This window comes from Ciona robusta, chromosome 14 (genome assembly GCF_009617815.1).
Source record: "Ciona robusta chromosome 14, ASM961781v2".
Taxonomy (NCBI): Eukaryota; Metazoa; Chordata; class Ascidiacea; order Phlebobranchia; family Cionidae; genus Ciona; species Ciona robusta.
The window spans coordinates 935,410-959,413 of record NC_143248.1 but is presented as its reverse complement, the minus strand read 5'-3'; the positions used below and the strand labels follow the sequence as shown (position 1 = coordinate 959,413).

General features: G+C 34.5%; 4 protein-coding genes across 5 annotated transcripts; all 4 read left to right on the top strand.

Annotated features, from left to right (window-relative positions):
- The first annotated feature begins 515 nt into the window (after window positions 1-515).
- On the top strand, window positions 516-3,267 carry LOC149724719 (lysophosphatidylcholine acyltransferase 2-like). The gene has a single exon (XM_089892066.1). It carries the CDS (start codon window positions 886-888, stop codon window positions 2,452-2,454), a length of 1,569 nt encoding a protein of 522 aa, XP_089748192.1. The 5' UTR covers window positions 516-885; the 3' UTR covers window positions 2,455-3,267.
- A 74-nt stretch (window positions 3,268-3,341) lies between these two features.
- LOC149724718 (lysophosphatidylcholine acyltransferase 2-like) lies at window positions 3,342-5,042 on the top strand. Its single transcript, XM_089892076.1, has one exon. It carries the CDS (start codon window positions 3,342-3,344, stop codon window positions 4,740-4,742), a length of 1,401 nt encoding a protein of 466 aa, XP_089748202.1. The 3' UTR covers window positions 4,743-5,042.
- On the top strand, window positions 5,023-8,396 carry LOC149724717 (kelch-like protein 12). 2 transcript variants are annotated; one of them, XM_089892101.1, is made up of 8 exons: window positions 5,023-5,161; window positions 5,728-5,848; window positions 6,068-6,221; window positions 6,277-6,494; window positions 6,891-7,031; window positions 7,465-7,567; window positions 7,745-7,881; window positions 7,954-8,396. In XM_089892101.1, exons 1-7 carry the CDS (start codon window positions 5,088-5,090, stop codon window positions 7,837-7,839), a joined length of 906 nt encoding a protein of 301 aa, XP_089748227.1. In that variant the 5' UTR covers window positions 5,023-5,087; the 3' UTR covers window positions 7,840-7,881; window positions 7,954-8,396. The 2 variants fall into 2 exon arrangements, with proteins under 2 accessions (XP_089748227.1, XP_089748226.1); XM_089892100.1 differs by having other exon boundaries at window positions 7,745-8,396.
- Window positions 8,397-9,295: 899 nt separating this feature from the next.
- LOC149724716 (heat shock 70 kDa protein 4L-like) lies at window positions 9,296-21,662 on the top strand. The gene is made up of 20 exons (XM_089892042.1): window positions 9,296-9,487; window positions 9,718-9,775; window positions 11,620-11,760; window positions 12,162-12,284; window positions 12,607-12,706; window positions 13,112-13,245; window positions 13,794-13,877; window positions 14,190-14,350; window positions 15,210-15,286; window positions 15,545-15,696; window positions 16,028-16,131; window positions 16,424-16,557; window positions 17,147-17,268; window positions 17,727-17,807; window positions 18,319-18,418; window positions 18,688-18,827; window positions 19,283-19,408; window positions 19,844-20,071; window positions 20,431-20,592; window positions 20,927-21,662. The coding sequence occupies exons 1-20, from the start codon at window positions 9,381-9,383 to the stop codon at window positions 21,083-21,085; spliced, it is 2,493 nt and encodes an 830-aa protein (XP_089748168.1). The 5' UTR covers window positions 9,296-9,380; the 3' UTR covers window positions 21,086-21,662.
- The last annotated feature ends 2,342 nt before the right edge of the window (window positions 21,663-24,004 follow it).

Here is a 24,004-nt window from a genome sequence, read left to right as displayed (position 1 = left end):
AACATGAGTGTTTTGTTCCATACACCTCGTGCCCACTTACAAGTTCATGTAACTTTGTGGGTTATTTTTTTTGTAAAAAATATGTTAAGGTACAGTAGAGAGGTTTATAACTTAATAAAAAAACTACGCGATAAGTTAACGCGTTCGCCTCTATATAGCAGTGTTAATAGTTCCGAGGCTCGTCGCTGCTACCATATATAGCCAAACATATAAACATGGGTGTTCTGTAATCTGTATAAGATTCGAGGATCGTCGCTGTTCCATATTTAGCCAAAAATATAAACCTAAAGAAACCTTGCCAAAAATTTCGGTAAATATTATGATTATTTTATTTTACTAATCGTATCTTTGTGGCCTTTCATTAATTCATTATTGGTGTGTTCACATTTTGTGCTAATGGCACTAGTAGAACAGATCGAAAATGGTGGATAAAGTTTTCGCTTAGTATACTATATACTAGAATCACCTTGAATGTGTACTTGGTATTTTTTATTTATTTTGATTGCGTGTTGATTACGATGTCATCACAGAGGAAATTAGGTCATTCGTTTTCGCGTCACAACAAGTATGAGCAAATCCATAGGCTATAGCACAGGCTATAAGGTGAAGCGTATATGTTTTGTAATAGGAAGTTGACTGTTTGAAGGTCTAGGCAGCAAATAACGTCTAGTTTCCTATCTCTTAACTTATATTGTTAAATTTTTTTATTAATAAAGTTACAGTGAAGTATTTACTTTCAAATTTGTAAAATGTTTTATCTTTTTGGGGAAATTTTACTTTACAAGTTATAAATGTTTTAATTTTCCTTGAAATTAGTTAAAGGTCTTAATTATTTACCCTAATTCAATATGTTTTAGACTGTTCTTATGTTAAGCTGTAACAAGCATGTCCGTACATCATTCATCTGGTATTCCACGAAGGAAATCGTTCATTCAACCTGATGTCAACCCATTTGTTCATACTATTAACCTGACCGTGCTGCAGAAATGCCAGGTCGCCTTGATGTCTGTAACATTGGCTCCTATAAGAATTGTGGCAGTTTTTGTAACTTTTTTATTTACATGGTTCATTGGCTGTTTAGTTACACTTGGGGTGCAAATCGGAGACAAAAATCCAGTCGGACATATTCGCTTAGCTTTATTTCAAAGTCTGCGTGTGTTGGGAAGATTAATACTATTCATTATGGGTTTCCATTGGATTAATGTTAAAGGGACAAGAGTAGAAGTTGATAAAGCTCCAATTCTTGTTGTTGCCCCACATTCTAGTATGTTTGATGTCCTGATAAGCTTTGTTTACGGGCCAAGTTCATCCGGTGTGTCTCGAGCGGAAAATTTTAGCATCTATGGAATCGGAACTTTACTAAAGTCGTTTCAACCCGTGCTAGTATCAAGAACTGACCCAGATTCGAGACAAAAAACAGTTCAAGAAATCTGCAGACGTTCAGTTCAGATGAAAGGACATTGGCCTCAGATTGTGATTTACCCAGAAGGAACCTGCACTAACCGTAAATCACTAATTACATTCAAATCTGGTGCTTTTATCCCTGGTGTTCCTGTTCAGCCAGTTGTTTTGCAATATTTAAATAAAGTTGACACTTATTCATGGACTTGGAACGGCCCAAGTAGTCTAACTTTGCTGTGGCTTACACTCTGTCAATGGAACAACAGTGTGCTGGTTCATTTTCTCCCTGTGTATCAGCCAAACATGGAAGAACAACAAAATCCAAGTCTATTTGCAAACAATGTTCGAATGTTAATGGCAGATATACTTGATCTCCCATGCACAGATCACACATTTGAGGATTGTAGACTCATGAGAGAAGCAGAAAACCTGAATATGCCAATGGAGACCGGTCTTATTGAGTTTACCAAGTTAAACAGAAAATTAGGAATGAATCTCGACGCTTTAAAAGGAAGACTGCATGAATTTTCGATGCTGGCTCAACAGCAGCCAGATAAGATGCTGAATATCGACAACTTTGCAAAATCGTTGAACGTCCCAGTTACTGAAGCACTTGAAGATTTATTTAAGCTGTATGACCGCAATGAGAGTGGTTTGATCGATTTTCGGGAATATGTTATTGGTTTGTCTCTGGTTTCTAAGCCTGCAGTAACATCTGAAACAGTACAGCTGGCATTTAAGGTCTTTGATACTGACGGTGATGGCTTTATTTCTGCACAGGAATTTATTAAAGTAATGTCCGCTACATTTGGTGATAATTTTAATGGGAAAAAAATTTTTAATGAAATAACGCGGAAAAATCCAGAAAGAGTTTCTTATGAGGAATTCTACGACTTTGCAACTCAGCGACCCGAATATGCCAAACTGTTTGTTTGGTATTATGATATGCAACAAGATGAGTTTGATAAAAAGCAAGAGGATGAAGAAACTAATGAATCAGGGAGTGTGTTAACTTATAGACAACATTCAAAACTCAAAACTGTTGATCAGTAATAAAAGAATTTATAAAATCTTAGTTGATAAAGACATTTGTGGTAATGGACACCTTTGGCCTAAGGTGTCATGCAGTAGGACCTCACCCACATAGAAACAATACTATAGATATTTGTTTAATATTGGAATTCATGCACATAAAATTTTAAGCGGTTGATCTAACTTGTATATAATTATAACATATATACAAATGAAATCATACGTACTGTTTTGTCGCATCTGTAACTTGCCTAGATCTGTAACACAAACCACACAGTGTGTAAACTGCTAAGGTGCAATTTTAATCATAACCATTTTGTATCACAACAGTCTGTTGTTTCTTCAAAGGTTAAGTACTGTGGAATTTTCCTTCACATAGTATTGCTAAAGGCTAATAAATCCATTGTGTTGTTTTTCATCCCATATTGCATGTTTGTTATTGTTAACATAGTAGGGTGGGGTAAAATAGGACTCGTTTTTATTTTATTTGGTAGTAAACTAAGAATATTTACAGAATCATATAATAACTGTATTTTCACTACTTTAAAAGAGTGTTGTTAATTGTTCAAAACACAATCAGGAAATATAGGATCTAGGAACTTAACTAACTCTGTCCCATCTTACCTCATGCCCACAGTACTACATACATTTTTATATATTGCATTGAAATTGTTACTTTTCAACTTCATCCTCAGTTATATTTTCAGGTTTACACAATATTATATAAAATACGTACTTTGTTTGTCTGATTTATTTTATTTAAATACATGGTTGGCTTTTGTTAAACATTTAATTGTTTTTAAACAATAAGTAAAATTTGCTGTTTTTATTTAGGTTTTAATACCTTGTGGTAGAATCGTAAACCGGTGTATGGTTTAAAATTGGACAAAATTGATAGCTGACCAACAATGATGAAGAAAGACACAATGAATGACGAAACAACAAATCCATTTGTTCATCAACTAAAACTTACTACGTTTCAAACAGTTCAAGTATTTTTAATGTCACTTACTATTGCACCAATCAAAATGATATTCACTATCATTTCTTTGGCATTAACATGGTTTCTTGCTTTAGTATTTACCATTGGCGACCCCATACAAGAAAACCAAATGCATTATGTTGGCCCTTTTCGGAAAAAACTTTATCAAATTTTTCGTTATGTTGGGAGGATGGATTTGTTTTTTATGGGGCTGCACTGTATTAATGTGAAAGGGAAAAGAGCTTCCGCAAATGATGCCCCTATTTTGGTTGCTGTGCCACATTCGTCAATGTTGGATATATTTATTTGGTTTGTAAGTGATCCCATGCCTACAGCCGTTTCAAAATATGAAAATTTTGAAACACCAATATTTGGAACTTTGTTAAAAGCTATTCAACCAATACTTGTAAAACGAGAGGACAGAAAGTCAAGGAAGAACAGCGTTCAGTTTCTTCAACAAAGAATGGTCATGCCTAATATGTGGCCTCAAATGATTGTGTTTCCAGAGGGAACCTGCACAAATTCCCGAAGTCTAATCCAGTTTAAAGCAGGTGCTTTTCTTCCAGGTGTTCCAGTTCAACCTGTAGTACTAAGGTATTTGAATCAGATGAATTCTTTCACTTGGACAGAATGTGGGCCTGGTGGTTTAACTCTAATGTGGCTCACGCTTTGTCAGTTTTATGTCAAAGCTGAAATAGAGTATTTACCAGTTTTTGTTCCTAATATTTTAGAACAAGCTGATGCAGAAATGTATGCTACCAATGTCCGTTTGTCTATTAGCAATTGTTTGGGTATACCATGTTCAGAATACAGCATAGAAGACTGGCAATTAATGAGATATGCATTACGCTTTAATTTTCCACCCAAAAACGCAGTTGTTGCTTTTTCTTCAGTAAGCAAAAAATTTAAACTTAATTACAGTTCAGTAAAAGAAAGATTTTCTGAATATGCAACTGTAGTAAAAGCTAAAGGACTGATGTCTGTTGAAATGTTTGCGCGATTGCTAAACCTTTCTGTGTCACCAACAGTGCAATTATTATTCAGAATGTATGACACTGAAAATTCTGGCCTTATTACTTTTAAGCAATACATCATGGGGTTCTATGGTGTTTCTTTGCCAGCAGTAACTGAAAATTGGGATGGAACTATGAACCTTATAAAAAAGCGTTGTTTTTTAACTAAATGTTTGAATGATTTTGAAAAATCAATATTTGCCAGACTAACATTATGCGATAACAGAACTGACAATTACACCAGTATGTGTAATCGGCCAGAATTGGCAAAACTGCTGTATATTTTAGAAAGTTCCGAGACAGTGCCTGTATAACTCTTCTGTTCCTTTAACCTTACTTCAGTGTTTTTCAACTGATATTGCCTTGCTGTAATTCTACTTTAGATTATGCAAATTTGTTTCAACATACTTCATTTTATCTGTTTTACTTTTTTATTTCATTTATTATAATCAGGAATGTAATTGTATTCAAAATTCTGTAGTTTTATTTTATCTGAGTGTTAGGTTAAGTGGTAATTTACCACCACAGAAGTCACAGAGATATGTTAAAAAAGTGTGCAAAACTTTAATGATTGGATAGGTGTAATAATTTATTAATTTCATATTTTAAAGCAGCATACATGAATATAGGGTGTCTGTCTGCACATCCAATGTCATAAAATGGCTTCTAAAGAGGAAACTGTAATACAATACAAAAGCAATCATGAAGGACGTGTTCTTACAAAGTTAAACAGGTGACGATTATTATATTCTGTGGGGTAAGATGGGATACATTTAAGTGACGGACTGGCAAAAAATAAAAGGTGTCCCATCTTCCCCTACCTCTCTTTTAAGTTATTTTATTATTCCACAGTATAATAATACTTATAATGAATATACAATTGATTAGGTTTACTTATGTTCAGTATTCTATGGTTGAATATAAATGTTTAGCATGGCTTGTTTGGTTCATTTATGTAAAGGCCTCTGCTGGTGCAGAATTCTCCCCCAACATTATATGTTAACCACTAAACGTAAATAATAATTTACTTACCCATTTTCTTCTCCCTAACTACCAACCTCTCCCAACCAGTCTATGTATGTAACTTTGTGGTAACATATATATACACATTGTTCACTATTCTTACTAGAAAAGAAAATGCTAATAAAACCAGTTGCAACACTGAACCCACCCACCATAATACATTCAATGTACGCATGTAAAGTTTCATCAACTATAGTGTTGTTACACAGGCATTGTTCTATCTTTCCAGTTTAACATTGGAGGTTTGGAATTATATTAAAACAAAATAATATTCAGGTTACGTAAAGTTAAAGTGTTTACTGATGTCACATTCAAATTGGAAGATGGAGAAGTTTCAGCTCACAGAAATGTTCTTGCTGCATATTCTGATTATTATGAGAAAATGTTCACATCTGGGGTAATTTAGTAAAATTTATATTTAACTAGGTTTTTTTTTAAATTATACATAGTAACTGTCCTAGTTTCTTTTACATTTTAGGGTAATTTTTGTCAGTAGTGCTCTAAGTTGAGAAGTAGGAATAATGGAAAGTTATCACGGTTTTCATTTGTTCCACATTTCTTAATATAATTACTTTTAATTTATTTATGTGTTTAATGCAAAACCTATGTTTTTCAGTTCAAAGAAGGTTTTAATAAAGATATTGAAATAAAGGAAATAAAGGCTTCAATATTAGATTTGTTGTTCACTTTCATTTACTTACAAGTGATCGATATAAGCGATAAAACTGTTTGCCAACTTTATGAGGCTTCAGATTACTTGCAGTTTAATGGTAATATCTGTATTTGTTAAAGTTTGATTTATTCTTATACAGTAGTTGTTTCTAGATGTGAAGGGATTTTGTGTTAGCTTCTTTAATGATGCGCTTGCTGTTGGGAACTGTTTAAGTTTCCGTTCCTTTGCACAAAGATACCAGCTTCTGGAGTTGGTGGAAAAATGTAACAAATTCATCGTTGACAACTTAGAGTTGGTTTCAAAAGATTTAAAATTTTTACAATTTTCAATAGAAGAAGTAGAAGCTGTGTTTGCCAAGAAACCAATACAGGTATATAAATGTTGTTTTTTATATAATACTGCATGTCCCGGTAGTCACTAATACTAATGGGTTGTCCAAATTATCAGCAACACAAAAAAAATGATAATCACCTACAAATTAACATACATGGTAACTCATAAGCTGGCATGGGGTGTATGAACACCCATGTTAAAACGACTGTCGTTTTCCGGCCACGCGGGAATAAAGTAAGTTACATTCATTCATGTAATGGAGGGTTAGTGATTGGAGGGTTATTTATGTATACAAACCTAGAGCAAAGAGGGGTCAAAAAAGGATGAATTTTTCAAACTTTTGTTTTTTTACTTTAAAATGAATTAAAAGCCTTTTTGGTCCGTATAAAGAAATCTATTTTAAAAGTTATGATAAGTGATGGTTTTCTTTCAGAGTACAGTTTTCAGGAGCATCCTAACTTGGATTAAACACGACTTTAAACAACGTCAACACTTTTTTGAACGATTATTTCAACTGATAGATGTGAAACAGTTATCAACTACATTTCTTGAAGAAATTGTTGAAAAATCTGAGGTAATAAAACTAACAAAAAGAATTGGTAGGGTTGGAATTTTGGTAAAAATTAACATGGTTAGGGGTGCTTCAGTTGTGGAAGCTGATTAAAAAATATTTCTTATATAAAAAGTTAATATATATATTCTATAAAAATTTGTAATGAATATATGTACAACGCCAGATACCAGGGGTAAAGTGGCACGCCATATAGCTCGCATATAAATCAAATTGGCTTTTCTTACTGTGATTTTTCTGACTTAAATAATTTTTTAGAGCACTTTTAATATTTTGGTAATTTGGTGATATAATATAATATCATTAAAATACCATTAAAAAGTATAGCTGACCCCTCTCCTATATTGTACTAACATTAGTATCAAATAAATTTGATAAAACAAATATAGTATATATATCATTTCAATTTTGTTATAACTTTTTTCTTTATTTTTAGAATTGGATAAAGAGGTTGGAAGTTTATTTTGATATTATCACTCCAGAATATATCAGACGCCTTAAAACAACTGAAGTAATTGAAAATGCACCAGATGAAAAGGGTAATCTATATGAATTTTTAAATTTTACTAATAAAATGACATGAACTGGTCCTAAAAGGCTCTCTATGTTCCTGTGGGTCCATTATTGCGTCTGGAATGTTGTAATGAAACGTGTATGAATTCACAGCTTTTCTAATATGATAGTATTTCCCATTTATATTAACCTACTTTATCTAGATAAAACCAATCGCCGTCAGGTGCATCCACTCCCGCTCATTCCGCGCGTTCCCGCCAGCTCGAGCAAAAAAAAGTTTGGCGAATATCTGCCATGAAAAGTAAAATGCAAAATTTGGCTTAATGACGACTTCACAAAGGTGGTCAACTTCATTAAACGAACAACGAGCTTGTAAAAGCATTAACAGGAAAGAATATTTTACATTGAACAGTGGTCAATGAAGCAACCATCCAAGCTCTGACTGGGCAGACTGGGCATACAGTCTTTGCTCAAACCACAATCAACCACTACAATAGCAAGATGTGATGCATCTCCTGTAGATTTGTAAACAAAGACTGTTCATTCAGTGTCTTTCATTCATCTAATAATTAACTTTCAATTTGTCTTTAATATTAACACTAAATAATTCTCTATGCAGTTGTATTGATAAAGTTTTATAAAAACTGAGTTTTTATTACATTACTATGCTAACATTTCAATTTTTTGATGATAAAACCTATATTTTTTATATTGAATCTTTAATTAATGTGTTTAGTTTTTACTTCTGTACTAATGTAATTAATTTTTGGCTGCCAAGAATCCTTGTTAATCTGTGCGGTTGTATTTACTTGTAACGTTGTTTCTTCCTCAATAGCATTTAAGTGGTTTTGTTCACCAAGGTGATCTTAGTATGTAGCCGAAGAGCAACTCATTGTTACGTAAAGGTATCCAAAGTTACACAGAGAAAGTGTATAAGCTGCCGTAAATTTAAGGAAAACTTTGACAAAAAAGTTGAAAAGTGTAATTGGTAATTTGTTTTTTGTAATGAAAAAAAAACGTCTTCCAACAAAAGGGAAAACACATAAAAAGCGTTAAATCTTTTGCAAAAGTAAGCGCTTTTGAACACACTTGAAGGAGGTTGTACTATTCTGTGTTCCGAAATTTCTTGTAAATTTCTTCAGTGTTTTTATTACTTCTAAAGATTGCTTAATAAATGGGCTTTGCTTTCTTGTTGTTCATAAACATCTTATTTTGTTATTTCGCTACAGCGAAGAGTCCACATGTTTCACGAACTTTCCAGCAAAATATCATTTTTTCTTAATCCTCGGTTTGTGATAATTTTAAATAAGAGTTTAGTTTTTAAAGGAAAAGCGCAAATAGTCTTGATAAAGCTTTTAACAATTTAGTGTCAGTCCCGTTCTCCCAGAAACGCACCGCCATAAAGGCGCAGAAATATTAGCATTTTAATTTAAAACTACATTGCCTGAAATTGTTTTTACCTGCAATGACAGAATATTATCGTATAGTTTGTCTATTTAATTTTGTGTAGAAAGGCGTGGTTTTTGCAAAAGAAGTAGTCCGCAGTAGCCAGCAGGCTTTATTTAAAGATTGTTTTTGTAAAATAAAAATTACCTAAATCAGAAATATACTAAAACACTAACCCCCAACTGCCAACTCATATAACTCCCTGTAACCCCAACTAATAATGGAGAACATATAAAACCTTGAATTTTCCACTAGTCGAATCCGTAACTTATCAGAGGTTTCTTAACTAGTATACCATGTTATATACGAATGTGTGAAAAACATTTTTCAGGCTGCTTTGCTTCGTTTCTGCCAAATATATTTTAGTACGAATTGTAAATACTTGCTGCTATAATGTCAGTGATTGGTTACGATGTTGGGAACCTGTCGTGTTACATTGCAGTTGCACGCCAAGGTGGAATCGAAACTATTGCTAATGAATTTAGTGATAGAAACACACCGTAAGTGGAAATATTTATAACATAGGCCTGTATATATGTATGCAATCTGTTTTGGCTACTTTTAACTAAAGTTCTTTAAGTTAGTTTATTTTTCATGGCCAAATAATATTCTGTGCATTACTTATTAATACCACCCCTGGTATATCGCCTGCATCCTTTGAAGTGGCATAATATGTAGTTTTAACAGCATGTTTCAGTTACAGTTCTTCTTGTAATTTCCTTTTCTTTAGGTCTATTGTGTCGCTTACAAGTAAAGAAAGATCTATAGGAACATCAGCAAAAACACAAGTATGTATAACTGATTTTGAATGAATAAATAAATGTAATTTGTGTATTGTGTGGCAGAGAAACAACAGTTTGTTATAGAACACACGGGTGTTCTGTTTCATACTCCTCATGTCTGCTTACAAGTTACCATGAATGTTTTATCTGAATAGTTGAAAATTTTGACATTGTATTAGTGACTAGGGATGTGCTGAAGTTGAAAAAGCTCGGGTTCGCCGAGCGCCGAGCTTCAACGAAAAGCTCGGCACGAGCCCGAGTCCGAGCACCTATGACGTCATCAAGGAGAAAGGCGTACGAGAATGCGTTCCTATTCAGCCGAAAAGCGTCGCTAATCAAAATAATACAGAACACGTGGTTTGCGGTTAAAGACGCGTCTCGTTTCGTAATTTTTACTGTTGCAAAATGTAAAATTCATACAAAAAGTATTTAATTAAAAAAATATATATAATTGTTACAGCCAGTGGCGCAACTGGCAAGTTTCTACGCATGTTCATCTTGGATATGGTAACGGTTATTTACGTCAGAATAAACCTTTACGATCGTTACATCACAAACGAGATTGTTGAAAACAATCGTGTTTTATTCGCTTCTATACGATCTGCAGTTTGAGTATAATTTTTGTTTCTGATGATTAGTTTAAATGCAGGTAAATCGCGATTATGTGAGTTTTAATTGGTGGAAATATAAGAGCGAGGAGCGACGCTATCAGTAAATGGGAACCAACATAAATTGTAATATGATATTACAAAGTATTGTCCCGACCGAGCTTGGACTGAAGCCAAAAAAACATCGTTTGATGGCACCGCACGAGAAACAGAGTTTCATTACATCATTTTTCACGAGAATAAATTCACAACGATTGCTTCGTTTGTTACGTGTGGAATGTATGCTACCGTATGCGTCTTACTTTATTTCATACGCCGGCGCAGAGTGTAAAAATGTGACGCTGATACACGATGGTTTGATCTCGTGGTTGGTTTGGCTGCCCAATTTGGGCAGTGGGCACATTCCTCCCGATTGTTATATTATGAAACGTCATAATTACTAGTTACCTTGCGATAGGACACCTGATGTAATAATTGAAGCGAAGGAATGTTATATTGAATGCAACGCGTGCGTGTGTGCGTCTTAGCATTTTCTGGTTGCGGGCGTGTCTGCGGTTAAGGGGGCTGTCATGTGGTTGCAAAACCGTGGTTGCAGCAATTTATAATATTTCATTATAAAAAAGTTAAAGAGTTTTTGGCTTTTTATTTAAAATCTGATACGAAAACATTGGGCGCTCGTGTAATTCGACACCGGCTGTAATTCGATACCGGCAAATTGCTGCCGTTGCGATTCGTTACTTGCGAGAGAGCAAATTCACAACGAACGAAAAACAATTAAAGAGAAAGCTATGCTGACCAGTCTCGTTATCTCTTAGTAGCTTCACTTTTTTTCATTTTTAATATTTTTCGCTCTCGCGTGCAACATTATAGCATAAGGCTCGGCGCTCGGCCCAGTTTTCAGTCGAGCGCCGAGCGTCAAAAAAGGAGACGCTTGGGCACGAGCTTTTGAGTTCGGGCTCGGCTCGGCACACCCCTATTAGTGACCACTGGAATACTGGATTAAAGCAATTGTTGTTATGTTTCTTGCCCAATGCCACAATATTAGTAGGTCCAACCTTGAACGCAATAGTCTCTAGGTTAGAGGCAGGCCTGTTAACCACTGGGCAAAGGCGGGGCTGGAATAATACTAAAACAGATCATGCAAATTTATATTTTTTACTTGTTATGATGCAACCTTACTGAACACAACTTTAAATTATTGGCACGAAAAAAAAATTAATGTATCGTTGTATTTAATTCCAGATCATTTCTAATTACAAAAACACCATCAGCAACTTTAAAAGGTTAATTGGACGACCTTTTGATGACCCCTTTGTTCAAAAGCAGATAAATAGTCTTCCGTATCTGCTTGTTAAAACAAGCTCTGGGGGTGTTGGGGTCCAGGTGAATTATTTTGTAAATATTTTTAAAATATTACTACCGTTGCTTTATGGATTAGTTAATAAAGTTTTATTTTAAGAATAAGGTTAGTTTTTATCTGACCAACTGTTTTATATTGTCTCTGTATTGTAACAACACAAATGTGGATGCTACTAGTAGGAAACAATTTATTAGTACTTTCCTTTGACAATTTTTGTTTGTTTCTTTTCCTTTGAAAAAAATATATAATGGCCTATTTATTTTTTCCTGCGCACAATTTCTACAAGTTTATATTCTGTTGAAATCATTGGTAAACCTCGGGAAATTTATATATATATTTGAAATTGACGAGATAAAAACTATTACAAAGTTGATTCCTTGTTAGTCCACCAATGCTTGCATTATAACACAATAAATGTTTCTAGGTAATGTATGGAGGAGAGCAAACAGAATTCAGCATGGAACAAATATATGGGATGCTACTGACTAAGCTACGTACTATAACTGAGGACAATCTTAAGAAACCAGTTCAAGATTGTGTTTTGTCGGTAAGCAGAATTACTTCCTGTGGTAAAACATGTTTAATTGAAAGCTGTTTTAAGCTAATCTTTGTAACGGAACCTTTTTTAGAGTTTAAAAAAATGTTTGAAATATGTTAATAACCTCATTTATTAATATGAAGATTACTGTATAACTTACCCCTGCTTGTTGGTATAGACACTTAACAGCAGGTTTAAAGCTGTATTAAAGTGTTAAACTAGAGTGGTAAGACCCATTATGCCAACCCTGTTTTAAAAATTCGGGGACATGACACTCCAGACACCCCTGACTTGTTGCCCATGTAAGTTAAATATTACAATGATACTACAGGTTCCTTCATTTTACTCCGATGTTCAAAGAAGAAGTCTCCTGGCAGCTTCAAGAGTTGCAAGTTTGAATTGTTTACGTCTCTTCAACGATACTACTGCCGGTTTGTTTTTACTTTAACATATGAGCTTTAATTTGATAATAATACAAACACAAAATGCTTTTTTAATTAAGAACCATGATCTTCCCTCTAGCTCGGATTTTTGGGTTCAAGGCCACTAAATGCTATCATTGTGGACTTAGTGTTCTTGGACAAGATCATTTACCGGCAATTGCTTCCACCCAGTAGTTACTTTCTAATGTGATAAGTTGTCCTAAACTGTCAGCCAAACATTAATCAGTCACTCACAAATTTACATACTTGGTAACTCTTAAGCAAGCATGAGCTGTATGAAACAAAACACCCGTGTTATAACAACTGTCATTGCCCTGACATGTGACAATAAAACAAGTCATATTCATTCATGTATCCATAATAAAATATTTCACTCATACATCATACTTTCAGTTGCACTTGCGTATGGAATATATAAACAAGACTTGCCGGCACCGGAAGAAAAATCACGAATCGTAATATTTGTTGATATTGGTCATTCATCCATGCAAGTTGCAGCAGTTGCATTTAACAAAGGAAAACTGAAGGTTATATGCTTGTTTATATGTTATGCGTTAGATCATTTATTTAAGTGTGATGCCCCTATAGGTTTGTCTACCTATTTTACCCAAAAATTAGAGAATAAAGGTGGCTGTACACAGTATCCGGAATTGGGCCGTTTTGTCCGGGTTTCGCTGCCGCATACGGAATTGGACATGGGTTTGTATATGCAAGCGAATTCGCACTCCCTATTTTACCCTAAGTTTGGTAGATAAAGTACCACTTTTTGCCCTATATCATAATCCAGTAACTTTAGTAGTGTAGAATAGTTATTATACCCACGAGGTTTCATATGTGGTAACTTATAAATTGGCACGAGGCGTATGAAACAGAATATCCGTGTTATAACGAATGCCGCTGCCCTGCCATGCAAGGATAAATAAGTTACATACAGGGTAACTGATAAGTGGGCACGAGGTATGAAACAAAACACCCACATAAAAACGACTGTCGTTGCCTCATCATTACGCAAGGAAGATTTAGTTACATTTATTTATTAGTTGCTATGAAAATAAATAATTATATTTTTCTACAGGTTCTTGCGACAACATTCGACCCTTACCTCGGTGGAAGGGATTTTGACTTGGTGCTTGCAAAATATTTTGCTGATATTTTCAAGGTACATTATTTCGTTGATTGTTGTTAATTCCCTTCCTTTTGCTATTAATTACTTTAACCAACGTTGACGTTTGTTGGATGTATATATAAATATAAAAATGATGTTATGATAATTGGTAAATATCTTCACCTCATTTTATCAAAAACTACATACGTGGTAACTAATAAGAGGGCATGAGGTATTCGAAACAGAACACCAGTGTTATAGTGACTGTCGTTGCCTCACTATGTGTGATAAATAACTTACATTCATTTATTCATTCGTATAAAAGTTTGTAAAACACAGTTTTTAACAATTGCGTTTGATTTTCAGGAAAAATACAAGATTGATGTCCAGAAAAACAAGAGAGCTGAGCTCCGTCTTATGATGGAATGTGAAAAGCTGAAGAAACAGTTGTCATCCAACAGTGGGAAAATGGCGCTGAATATCGAGTGCTTAATGGACGATAAAGATGTACAAGGCTCAATGAACAGGTATGGTAGGAATAATATAGTGTATGATGGTGATCTAGTATATTACATTTATACGCTCTGAACCATATGCACCTAATTAAGTTAAGGACGTGAGTAAATGTATGCATAGACACCTAACATGGGTATGCAGGGAATGCATGAATGCCCTGGAGTTGGTTATAATACACTTTGTGAATAATCTGGGTACACACACTGCACACATATAGAAACAGGTTAAGTGGGAATGTCGCACCAATTAAAAGTTATAACTTAAGTATATGGCCTGAAGAACACCATGGTTTCCAAAGTTATGGCCTATGCTCCAAATGCATTATTGAATCAAAAATAAAATAAAGTTAAGAAATACATGTTACACAGTAACCTCACCCAATGCACTTGTAATCATTTTTTTCAAAATTCCCCATCTAAGATGTGCCAATGACATTACAATTACAAACGACTATTAATTAAAAATGGCACAGTTTCAAAGATCAAATGGTATTGATTCACCGAGAACTGCATGTAAAGTAATTATAAAATTGATTTTGGTTAAACAGAGCAACTGTCTGCTTAATAAAAAAAATACTAGAATGCAGTAACTGTAATATCATGTCATGAATAGATGTATATAGCCTATCTTTTGGAAACTGAAGTTGTTATGTAGTGTATTTACATAAAGTAATTAATCTATTCCAAGTTATTCCCTATGATTGGTACGTTATTACCAATTAACCTGTTATCTATGTGTATACAGATTATTCGCATAGGCATAGTGTATCATAATTGTTTCCAGGACATTCATGCATGCCCTGCTTACCAATGTTAGGCGCCTATGCAGTATGCATATGTTCATATTTTCACTTTTGTTTTGTCTGTTTAGGTCAGAGTTTGAGGAATTATGCAATTCTCTATTACAAAGAGTTGACATACCTTTGCAAAAGATTCTGCAAGATACAAGTATGTAGATTTCTATTTCTTATTTTGATAGTTTAAACTAGTTGGTTAAGAAGTTCTTGTTTAAGTTGTGAAACTTTGCAAGGTGTTTTGCTTTAGACCTTGTGCCCGCTTACAAGTTACCACAAATGTAACTTTGTGGATATTTTAATTATATATATATATATACATTGTAATGTATGGCGTATAATTTAAACAACCCATAAGGGACCATTAGGTAAGGAAATTGCTACATGTGTTGAATTCTTGTGTTCTGATTAGAATTGCAGAGTCAAGATTTTTACTCGGTTGAAATTGTTGGGGGAACGACCAGAATTCCAGCTGTGAGATCAAGGATCAACAAAATCTTAGGAATGGAAGCAAGCACGACATTAAACGCTGATGAAGCAGTTGCGCGTGGTTGTGCATTACAGGTTCCAATTTGCATTTAATGTATTTGTATTCTATATGAAACTCTCCTGGGATATGGTCCAGATTTGGCCAGTTACCCAAACATCTAGGAATTTAGGCCAGAGTTGGCCCATTACCGCAACACCCAGAACGCTTATGTCCAGTGTTTCATGCTCACAGTGAGACTCTGTCCTGCATCCAACACACACAGTCTTTGAGTCCATTTACACTTGTTGCTAATATCTGGTTTTTCACTTGTTTTTTTTCAGTTTAAATCTTTATTTCAAACTACAATACAGACAAAATCGGAACCCTTTGCTATATTTCTGATCATCGACCAAATTATTGTTTCAGTGTGCTATGCTGTCTCCTACATTTAAAGTTCGTGACTTTACTGTGCTTGAGTGTTGTCCATATTCGATCTCATTATCATGGAAGGCACCACTGAATGAGGAAGGGTGTGTATTGTTACAATCATAGGCACAAAACTTGGGGTATATAATAAAAAATGGGTATAAAAAAAAATAAAAAATGCATTTTTTTGGTAAATAAAAGAAAAACTTGTAACTAAAACAAGTTTAATGGTTGGAAAGGGTAAAAAATTTGGGTAATTTGTTTCATAGGGCCGGGGTAAAAATATATATATATATATATTTAAAACAAGTAAGAAAGATTTCAAAGTGTTTGTTATTTTTTTACCTTTTAGTTGTTTAGGAGTAGTTTTATATTTTTATTCACGAAACATTACAGAGATATGGAAATATTTCCTCGAAACCACCAAGCTCCGTTCTCGAAGATGCTTTCATTTTATCGCAAGGAAGAATTTGCACTGAACGCTCGTTACACCAACCCCGATCAAATCAACTATCCACATTCGGATATTGGTTTGTTTTAATATAGAATTAACGATAAAGACTTTTACTATTAAAAATGGGTATATATATATATTAGGGCTGTGAATTTTCCTATTTTTTGTTTAATTGTTAACCGTTTAACTGGTTAACCGATGCAACTGTAATCCTAATGATTTGTGATGAAGAGTTTTACTATTAAAAAATGGGTATATATATATAGGTTTATATTTATATATATATATCTATATCTATTAAAAATTTCATAACAAAAATGATAAAGTTTTTATTACAAAAGTTATGTTTAATAAAATATTGTTTTTACTATAGAAAGTTTAAAAAATCAAACCAGTTGTGCGTAGTTTATGTTTTGCATCCAAGTTTTTTAGTGGCTTTATTTTGTTATTGTAATAATAATAGGCACCTAACATGGGTATGCAGGGTATGGATGAATGCCCTGGAGTTGGTTGTGATACACTATGTGAATAATCTGTATACATACACATAGTAACAGGATGATTGGTAATTAACGCACCAATTAAACATCTACTACCACAGGACTATAGAGAACCCTGGTTTAGCAAAAGATAGACACTTATTGTAATAATCATAACTTTGTCAGGTAACTTCTGCATAAGCAATGTGATTCCTAATAAAGATGGTGAAGCATCCAAGGTTAAAGTTAAGGTTCGCATCAACATCCATGGGTTGTTCTCTGTTACTCAAGCGAGTATCATTGAAAAGGTTGGTATGTTTGTATGTTTGAACTTTGAATGATTGTATGTAACTTATTTATATTCGCATGGCGGGGCAACGACAGTTGTTATAACACGGGTGTTCTGTTTCATACAGCTCGTGCTCGCTTACAAGTTACCACGCATGTAACTTATTTATTCTCGCACGGTAAGCAACGACAGTTGTTACAACACGGTGTTCTGTTCAATTCACCTCGTGCCTGCTTAAGAGTTACCTCGTATGTAACTTATTATATATTCGCATGGCGGGGCAACCGCAGTTGTTATAACACTTCTGTTCGATTCACCTCATGCTTATGATCTACCAAAGTAACTTGTGGGTAATTGTTTTAGTGTATGATTGATGGATGGCAATTACGTCTATTGCATTGATAAATGGCAATTACGTCTATTGCAAAATTGGTTTCGTTATATTTTCTTCTGGTAACAACAAGAAATATTTTCCAGCTTGAAGAACCTCCCGCGGTAATAAATGGTGAAGAACCGATGGAGACACAAGAACAAGACAAACCAGCAGATCCTGAACAGGTAATATGCGTGTGTGCTTGGTTCATTCCTCAAAGTAAAGTCAGATTGCAAATGTTTTTTAGGGGGGTGTTAAAAGTATTTAGGCTGTGTTAGAGGGTGGGGACTCCCTTTTTTTATAAAAGAGAAACAATTCGTTTCTTTTAAATTTAAAATGTGATTACAGTCATTGGCCCAATTTAGGAGATGTTGGAAGGTGGTGGCCTCTCTTTTTTATAAAGACATCCCATTTTTTTAAATTTAAAATTTATTATTTGAAAGCAGTTGCAATATCTAGTTATTTATTTTACGAAAGTTTTCTCGTTTTTCAATATAGTAAGCTACGTCAATCAAAAGGGTTGTTCTAGGTGGAAATAAAGGGGTTTAAAAATTTCAACTCCCCCTAATTTTTCAAGTTTTAAACTAACCACCATCAAAGCTCTATAAAAACCAAGCTAATTTTTTTTACTGCGAAATATCGCTATGGCTGATATATTCTTATTCAAAACTGTGATACAATGCTGTGAATTAACAGCCACCAATGGAAACTGAGCCTACTAACACTGAGAAGACAAACGAAAGTAGTGAACCTGCTGCTGCTGATACGGATAATAAAGAAAATACTAATTCAGTTGGTTAGTTTATTTACTTTCTTTAAAAAAGTTAGTAAAATAAATAATTGCTTCGTTTTATACATGTATTGCCTGAGCCATTGTTAATGCCATAAATAAGTTACAGAATATGAATGAAAATCTCAAAAAACAATCACAAAGTTATATACATGGTAACTTATAAGCGGGCACGAGGTGTATGAAACAGAACACCCGTGTTATAACGACTGTCATTGCGCCGTCCTGTAGGTTAAACAAGTTACATTCATTTCATTTACATTTACAAATATCAGATAATGAAGAAAAGAAGAACTGTGATGAAAAAACTGAGAAGAAGAAAAAAGTGAAAGTTAAATCCAAAGATCTTCCGTTTGAGTCGCAACTGCACATGCAGATCAACGAAGCAGAACTTCAACGGATGTTTGAACTTGAAGTAAGATTGGTTTTGGTTTAAGTAAAACAGGTTCAACTTTTGAGCATTTCCTTGGAATGTTCTAGGTGTCCATGGACAGTGGCGCAGTCAGAAAAAAAATTAGAAACTGTTTTAATTAAAAAAATTTAAAAATATTTTTCTAACCAACTTTTTTTGGCTGTGCCTCTGTCTATTGAAATGGTAACCCTCCCACTGATGATGGTAACCCTCTTTCTATGATCATCAAACAACCGACTAAATTGCCACTGCTTAAGTTAGATTCTGAAAAAAAACTAAATTGGTAGATTTTAAAAGCTATGCGTTTGAAAAGCGCTATTATTTTTTATTTATGGTTTAACGACTGTGGTTTTGCTTTTGATTCTATTTTCTTCATTTTTTCAATAATAGGATCTTTACTATTTTTTTCAAAATAAAATATAAAATGTTCAGTTTCTAGCATGAGTTTTATGTTTTAGAACAAGATGATCATGAATGACAAGCTTGAATACGAGACTTCAGAAGCGAAAAATCTTGTTGAGGAATATGTTTATGATATGCGGGGAAAACTTTACGATAAATACGATGGATACATCACAGAAGAGGTTCGTAACATCATCACCTATATTCTTGCATGAAGGGAAAACTTAGTATTGCGTCACATTTTAAACGGCAGTGGTTAGCGCCTTCCCCCAACCCAGAGGTGTTGGGTTCAAGGCTCGATGCTGAACCATTTGTGCGAACCTTCTAGCTTTTATTCCAACAAAAATCACTAAGTGTAACATTAAACATAAAATAGGAATAAACATAAATAAAAGTCAATAAACAATTGTTGCACTTTAAAGAGATAGCATACAGGTCTTGGTAAACATAGAGAACAGCCGTTATAACACGGGTGTTCTGTTCATACACCTCATGCAGGCTCACAAGTTACCACATATGTAACTTTGTGGATGATTATTTTTTGATTTCCTAAATGTATGGCTGACTATTAAGTATACAACAACAAATAAAATATTAACACCTTTATTCTTATGCAGGACCGAGATAGGTTTGTAGCAGTTTTAGAGCAAACAGAGAATTGGTTATATGAAGAAGGTGAGAATGAGAAGAAACAAGTTTATGTTGATAAACTTGCCGAGTTGAAACAATCTGGGGACCCGGTGTTTAGGAGATACACTGAGGCAGCAGCAAGACCAGCAGCTTTTGAACAACTTGGTTCTGCTTTGCAAAAAATCTCAAAGTTTTTGCATAACTATAATGAAAAAGTAGGATGTTTTTATATATATAAAAATGTAGGTATACATGCATACAGATGTTGGGTTTCATAGCTTTAAATATAATCTTTAACTTTGTGTTTTTTGATGATTGCCCTGTATTTGAGGTTAAATCTTGTGATCCGAACCTTATTAGCTATGTGCTCGTTCATTAAGCCCTGCTCTCTTGTATAATGAAAGCATTCTTGGCAAATGCTTTCGCAGTCAATCGTCTTGTGCCGGTCCATGAATTTCACCTCTAACGGCACAGTACGAGTGCACCCATCTGTCTCTCCTAATCATTACCTCGCGCTCCGAAAACCAACAAAATAGAACCGAGGTTCTATTTCATTACCTTGTAATTTACACAGGATGAGAAATACATTCACATCGAACAGAAAGAAGTTGACAAAGTTACAGAATCCGCCACAGCAGCATCACAGTGGTATAATCAAATGCTTCAGAAACAGAATGCACTTTCGAAATCATCAAATCCGGTTGTAACGGTATCTGAAATCGTTGCGAAACTGAAGGTTAGTGTTATCCTGTGTTTTTTTATACCACTCAGGGTGGGGACTAATCCTGGCCTAAATCCTAGGACTAATGGCGTGCCATGCTGCGGGACCTTACCCACATAGAATAGAATAGTTATCCTATGTTTACTAGTTTGTTCTACTACTTTTTAAAACATAAATTTATCCACACGTGGCGAGATAACGACAGTCGTTATAACGTGGGTGTTCTGTTGCACACACTCGTGTTTAGTCGTGTAGTTGCGTTATAATGTGCCCAAAGACACATCTGCCCACAATGGTGGCAGGTTTAAGACTAGTTGTTAAAAATTTGTTACATTTATTGATATTGTAGAGCATGGAAAGCACATGCAACTCTATAATGAATACACCTAAACCTAAACCTAAAGAGGAAGTTCCCCCACCTGACACTCCTGATGAAAAAACTAAAGATGAATCGTCGAAAGAAAAGAAAGAGAAAACTGAGCAGAAGGAAGAGATGGACCTTGATTGATTACAACTTCCATGCTAACTTAAATATCACAAAAAAATGCTGTGTTTTTTTGATGTTAGTGTAATTGTATTATGAATATACATAATTTCAGATATCACATAATTTATTGGTTGATAGTATGTCGTGTAGAAACTTCACTGCACAAACTGAAATGCTTGATGTGATTTGGTCCTGTAATGAAATGTCATTATAAAATATAGCTAGCTGCTTATATGACTTTAAAACCCGGCGTTTTACCAACGCTTTTATAAGCGTTAGTTTAACTTTGAAGCTGCTGCAGTTTAAGCTGCAATAAATGAGCAACTATTGTCCATAACTTGGTTAATACTCCTCACTGAATAAAGAATTACAGTTGTATTGGCGATAACGTAAATAAACAACACCAAGATTCTTAATAACCACAGCCATACGGGGATAACAAAAACGGCCCCGTTCAATCGCCAACCAATAAACAATGTTAATTGCTGATCATATAACTTCACCATTAAACATGCTGCTCTGTACAAGATATGCTATGGGATCACTCCCGTATTTTGCTCATATATGAAAAGTAAACAAACAGCCAGTTGGCCTTCTATCTTTTAGATTTTTATGGTGTAACAACAATTCAAGACCAGGCTCTGTTCAAGCTAGAGATGTCCACGAGCTGGAGTCGGACCTGCAGGAGCCGGACTCCGGCTACTTTTGGCCGAGCCGGAGTCGTAAAAAATGAAAATAAACAAGAGCAAGAGATTATCTTAGCACTACCCAAGTAACGAGAACTGATACATATTCCACTCAATTTAAAATATAAAACAGTTCTACTTTACAGTTGCCTGCAACCTTACACGATAGTTTTAATATAGCATATAATTGATGCTACCAATGCGAGATTACCACCGAACTAACATTGCTGTGTTTGCTTACTGCGAGCTTTGTCGAGTTTTATATTTATCCATCAGTCGGTAAAAACCCGTTCATGTGCGCAGAGGAAAATAACTAGTATAAATCGAAATTTGATCTAAAATCGAGCTTGTTCAAGAATGGAACAACGTATTTTATGCAGTATCAATATAAACGCCACACTTACACACACTTAGCATCAATAAACCAAATGTATAGCAGCGTCGGGGAAGATGGGACACCTTTTCACTCTATTTTCCTGACCCATTTGGTAATAAACAAAGAAAAGACCATTGTTAATTGTTTATCATGGACCGTTGTTAATTGTTTAAAACACGATCAAAATGTTTAGGTGTCCCATCTTCCCCCAACCTACTGCACGATAGATATTACGGAAATAAAGTTTAATCTTATGAAACAATTGAATCAAAATATAAATATTCATTAAATTTATTCTTCAGATTTCTAATCGTTTATTACATGAATCGAAAAACGCGAATCATTGTAAACTTAGTTTGTTACGTCACAGTATTAAACTGACGTCACAATCAGTCCGCCATCTAATCCTTGAAGCTGATTGGTCAGATTGCTCACGTGACTAACGCCTCGCACCAGCTGATTACGCCCGCCTTGATTGCCCCGCGTATAAAACGCCTCTTCCACAAGCTACCACGTTTCAGTTTAGATGAAGTTGGTTCCGCACCAAGTTACAAGTTGGAAGGTTTTAAGAAGATTTCTTGCAAGACTCGAGTTAAGTATTGTTTCATTACATTAGTAATATATTATGACATACTATTTACTATAACATATATTATTACTGTATACTACAATACAGTAACATTACTACATTATATATTAAAACATATGCTACAAGTTTTGTGCCTTGCGTTTATTACTTTAATATATAAAGTTTAAATTATTCTTCATCACATTCTGTTTAAAGAATCGCGACGGTTCTTTATTACGTCACTCGCGACGTCACGCGCAATATCTCGGTTCACAATCTCTGCGGTCCTTTACGTCACAATCCGACACAATCGTATAGATTTCGCTTTCTACCACTCGCGCGAATGTTACGTCATAAATTTCGTTACGTCATAGTTGAACAACACGCCACTATTCTAAGCGTACGTTGCGCGACTTTTTCGTTTCATGGGGCCCCATGCGCGTTTTTTGTCGGTGCGAGGCACATTACTTGTATATTCTAATTATATTTGCGCCATGAGCGCGAAGCAAGAAGATCAAAGACTTGGTAAAGTATAAAGCACAATTGGCATTATTACGTACATAAGCTCTTTTCTAGAAACCTCGATGATGTGACGTCACGAAGTGGTGATGACGCAACAGAAGAACCCACTTCGTAAGTTGATTGTTTCGTAACATGCTTATTTGCTTTGAATGGAGTTTTAACGTAAACATTTGCAGAACATGGTATGTGACGTCACAGAGGATCAAGCAGGTCATGGCGTAAAACAAGAATGAAGGTAATTCTATATAATAATATAGTAAGAGTGGGGGTAAGATGGGACATGTTTTCATTCTCTTTTATTGCCCTATTTGGTAGGAAACCTATATTAACATAATTACATAACCGTATCCTCACGACTCCAAAAGAGCGTTGCTAATTGTCAAAAACAAGATCCGATCCGGAAATCTGATGTATCCATCTTACCCCACAGTACTTTTTATACTAACTAATATTAAACGATCTTTTTGCAGAAAAGTCAGCGAATAAAGCTGCCGAAGAAAAGCGCAAGGTATTGTATATTATCATTGTTTATGATTTATTATTGTTTATGACTTATTAATAAACGATAACTTTGGAATAAATTTAAATGTAGAATAAACTTTTAATAGAACTAGTGAAAAATCTGTAGTTGATAGTTACGTAATTGTTGCGTATAATTGTGACGTAACTATCTTAACTTTGCAGACGAAGAACAAAGACGAAGACGCCGATAAAAGGATAAATGGTTTAAGGTTTGATGTTTTATAAGTATGAGTTGTGTTTTGTATGTCTGCCAGCCTGGGTGCCGC

Excerpts from the sequence above, each read along its gene's own strand:
- LOC149724719 (XM_089892066.1), top strand. The coding sequence starts at position 886 with ATGTCCGTACATCATTCATCTGGTATTCCACGAAGGAAATCGTTCATT.
- LOC149724718 (XM_089892076.1), top strand. The coding sequence starts at position 3,342 with ATGATGAAGAAAGACACAATGAATGACGAAACAACAAATCCATTTGTT.
- LOC149724717 (XM_089892101.1), top strand. The coding sequence starts at position 5,088 with ATGGCTTCTAAAGAGGAAACTGTAATACAATACAAAAGCAATCATGAA. Across the intron at positions 5,849-6,067 it reads AGAAAATGTTCACATCTGGG|TTCAAAGAAGGTTTTAATAA; the intron begins GTAATTTAGTAA and ends TATGTTTTTCAG. Across the intron at positions 6,222-6,276 it reads AGATTACTTGCAGTTTAATG|ATGTGAAGGGATTTTGTGTT; the intron begins GTAATATCTGTA and ends AGTTGTTTCTAG.
- LOC149724716 (XM_089892042.1), top strand. The coding sequence starts at position 9,381 with ATGTCAGTGATTGGTTACGATGTTGGGAACCTGTCGTGTTACATTGCA. Across the intron at positions 12,707-13,111 it reads CTTCAACGATACTACTGCCG|TTGCACTTGCGTATGGAATA; the intron begins GTTTGTTTTTAC and ends TCATACTTTCAG. Across the intron at positions 13,246-13,793 it reads TTAACAAAGGAAAACTGAAG|GTTCTTGCGACAACATTCGA; the intron begins GTTATATGCTTG and ends ATTTTTCTACAG.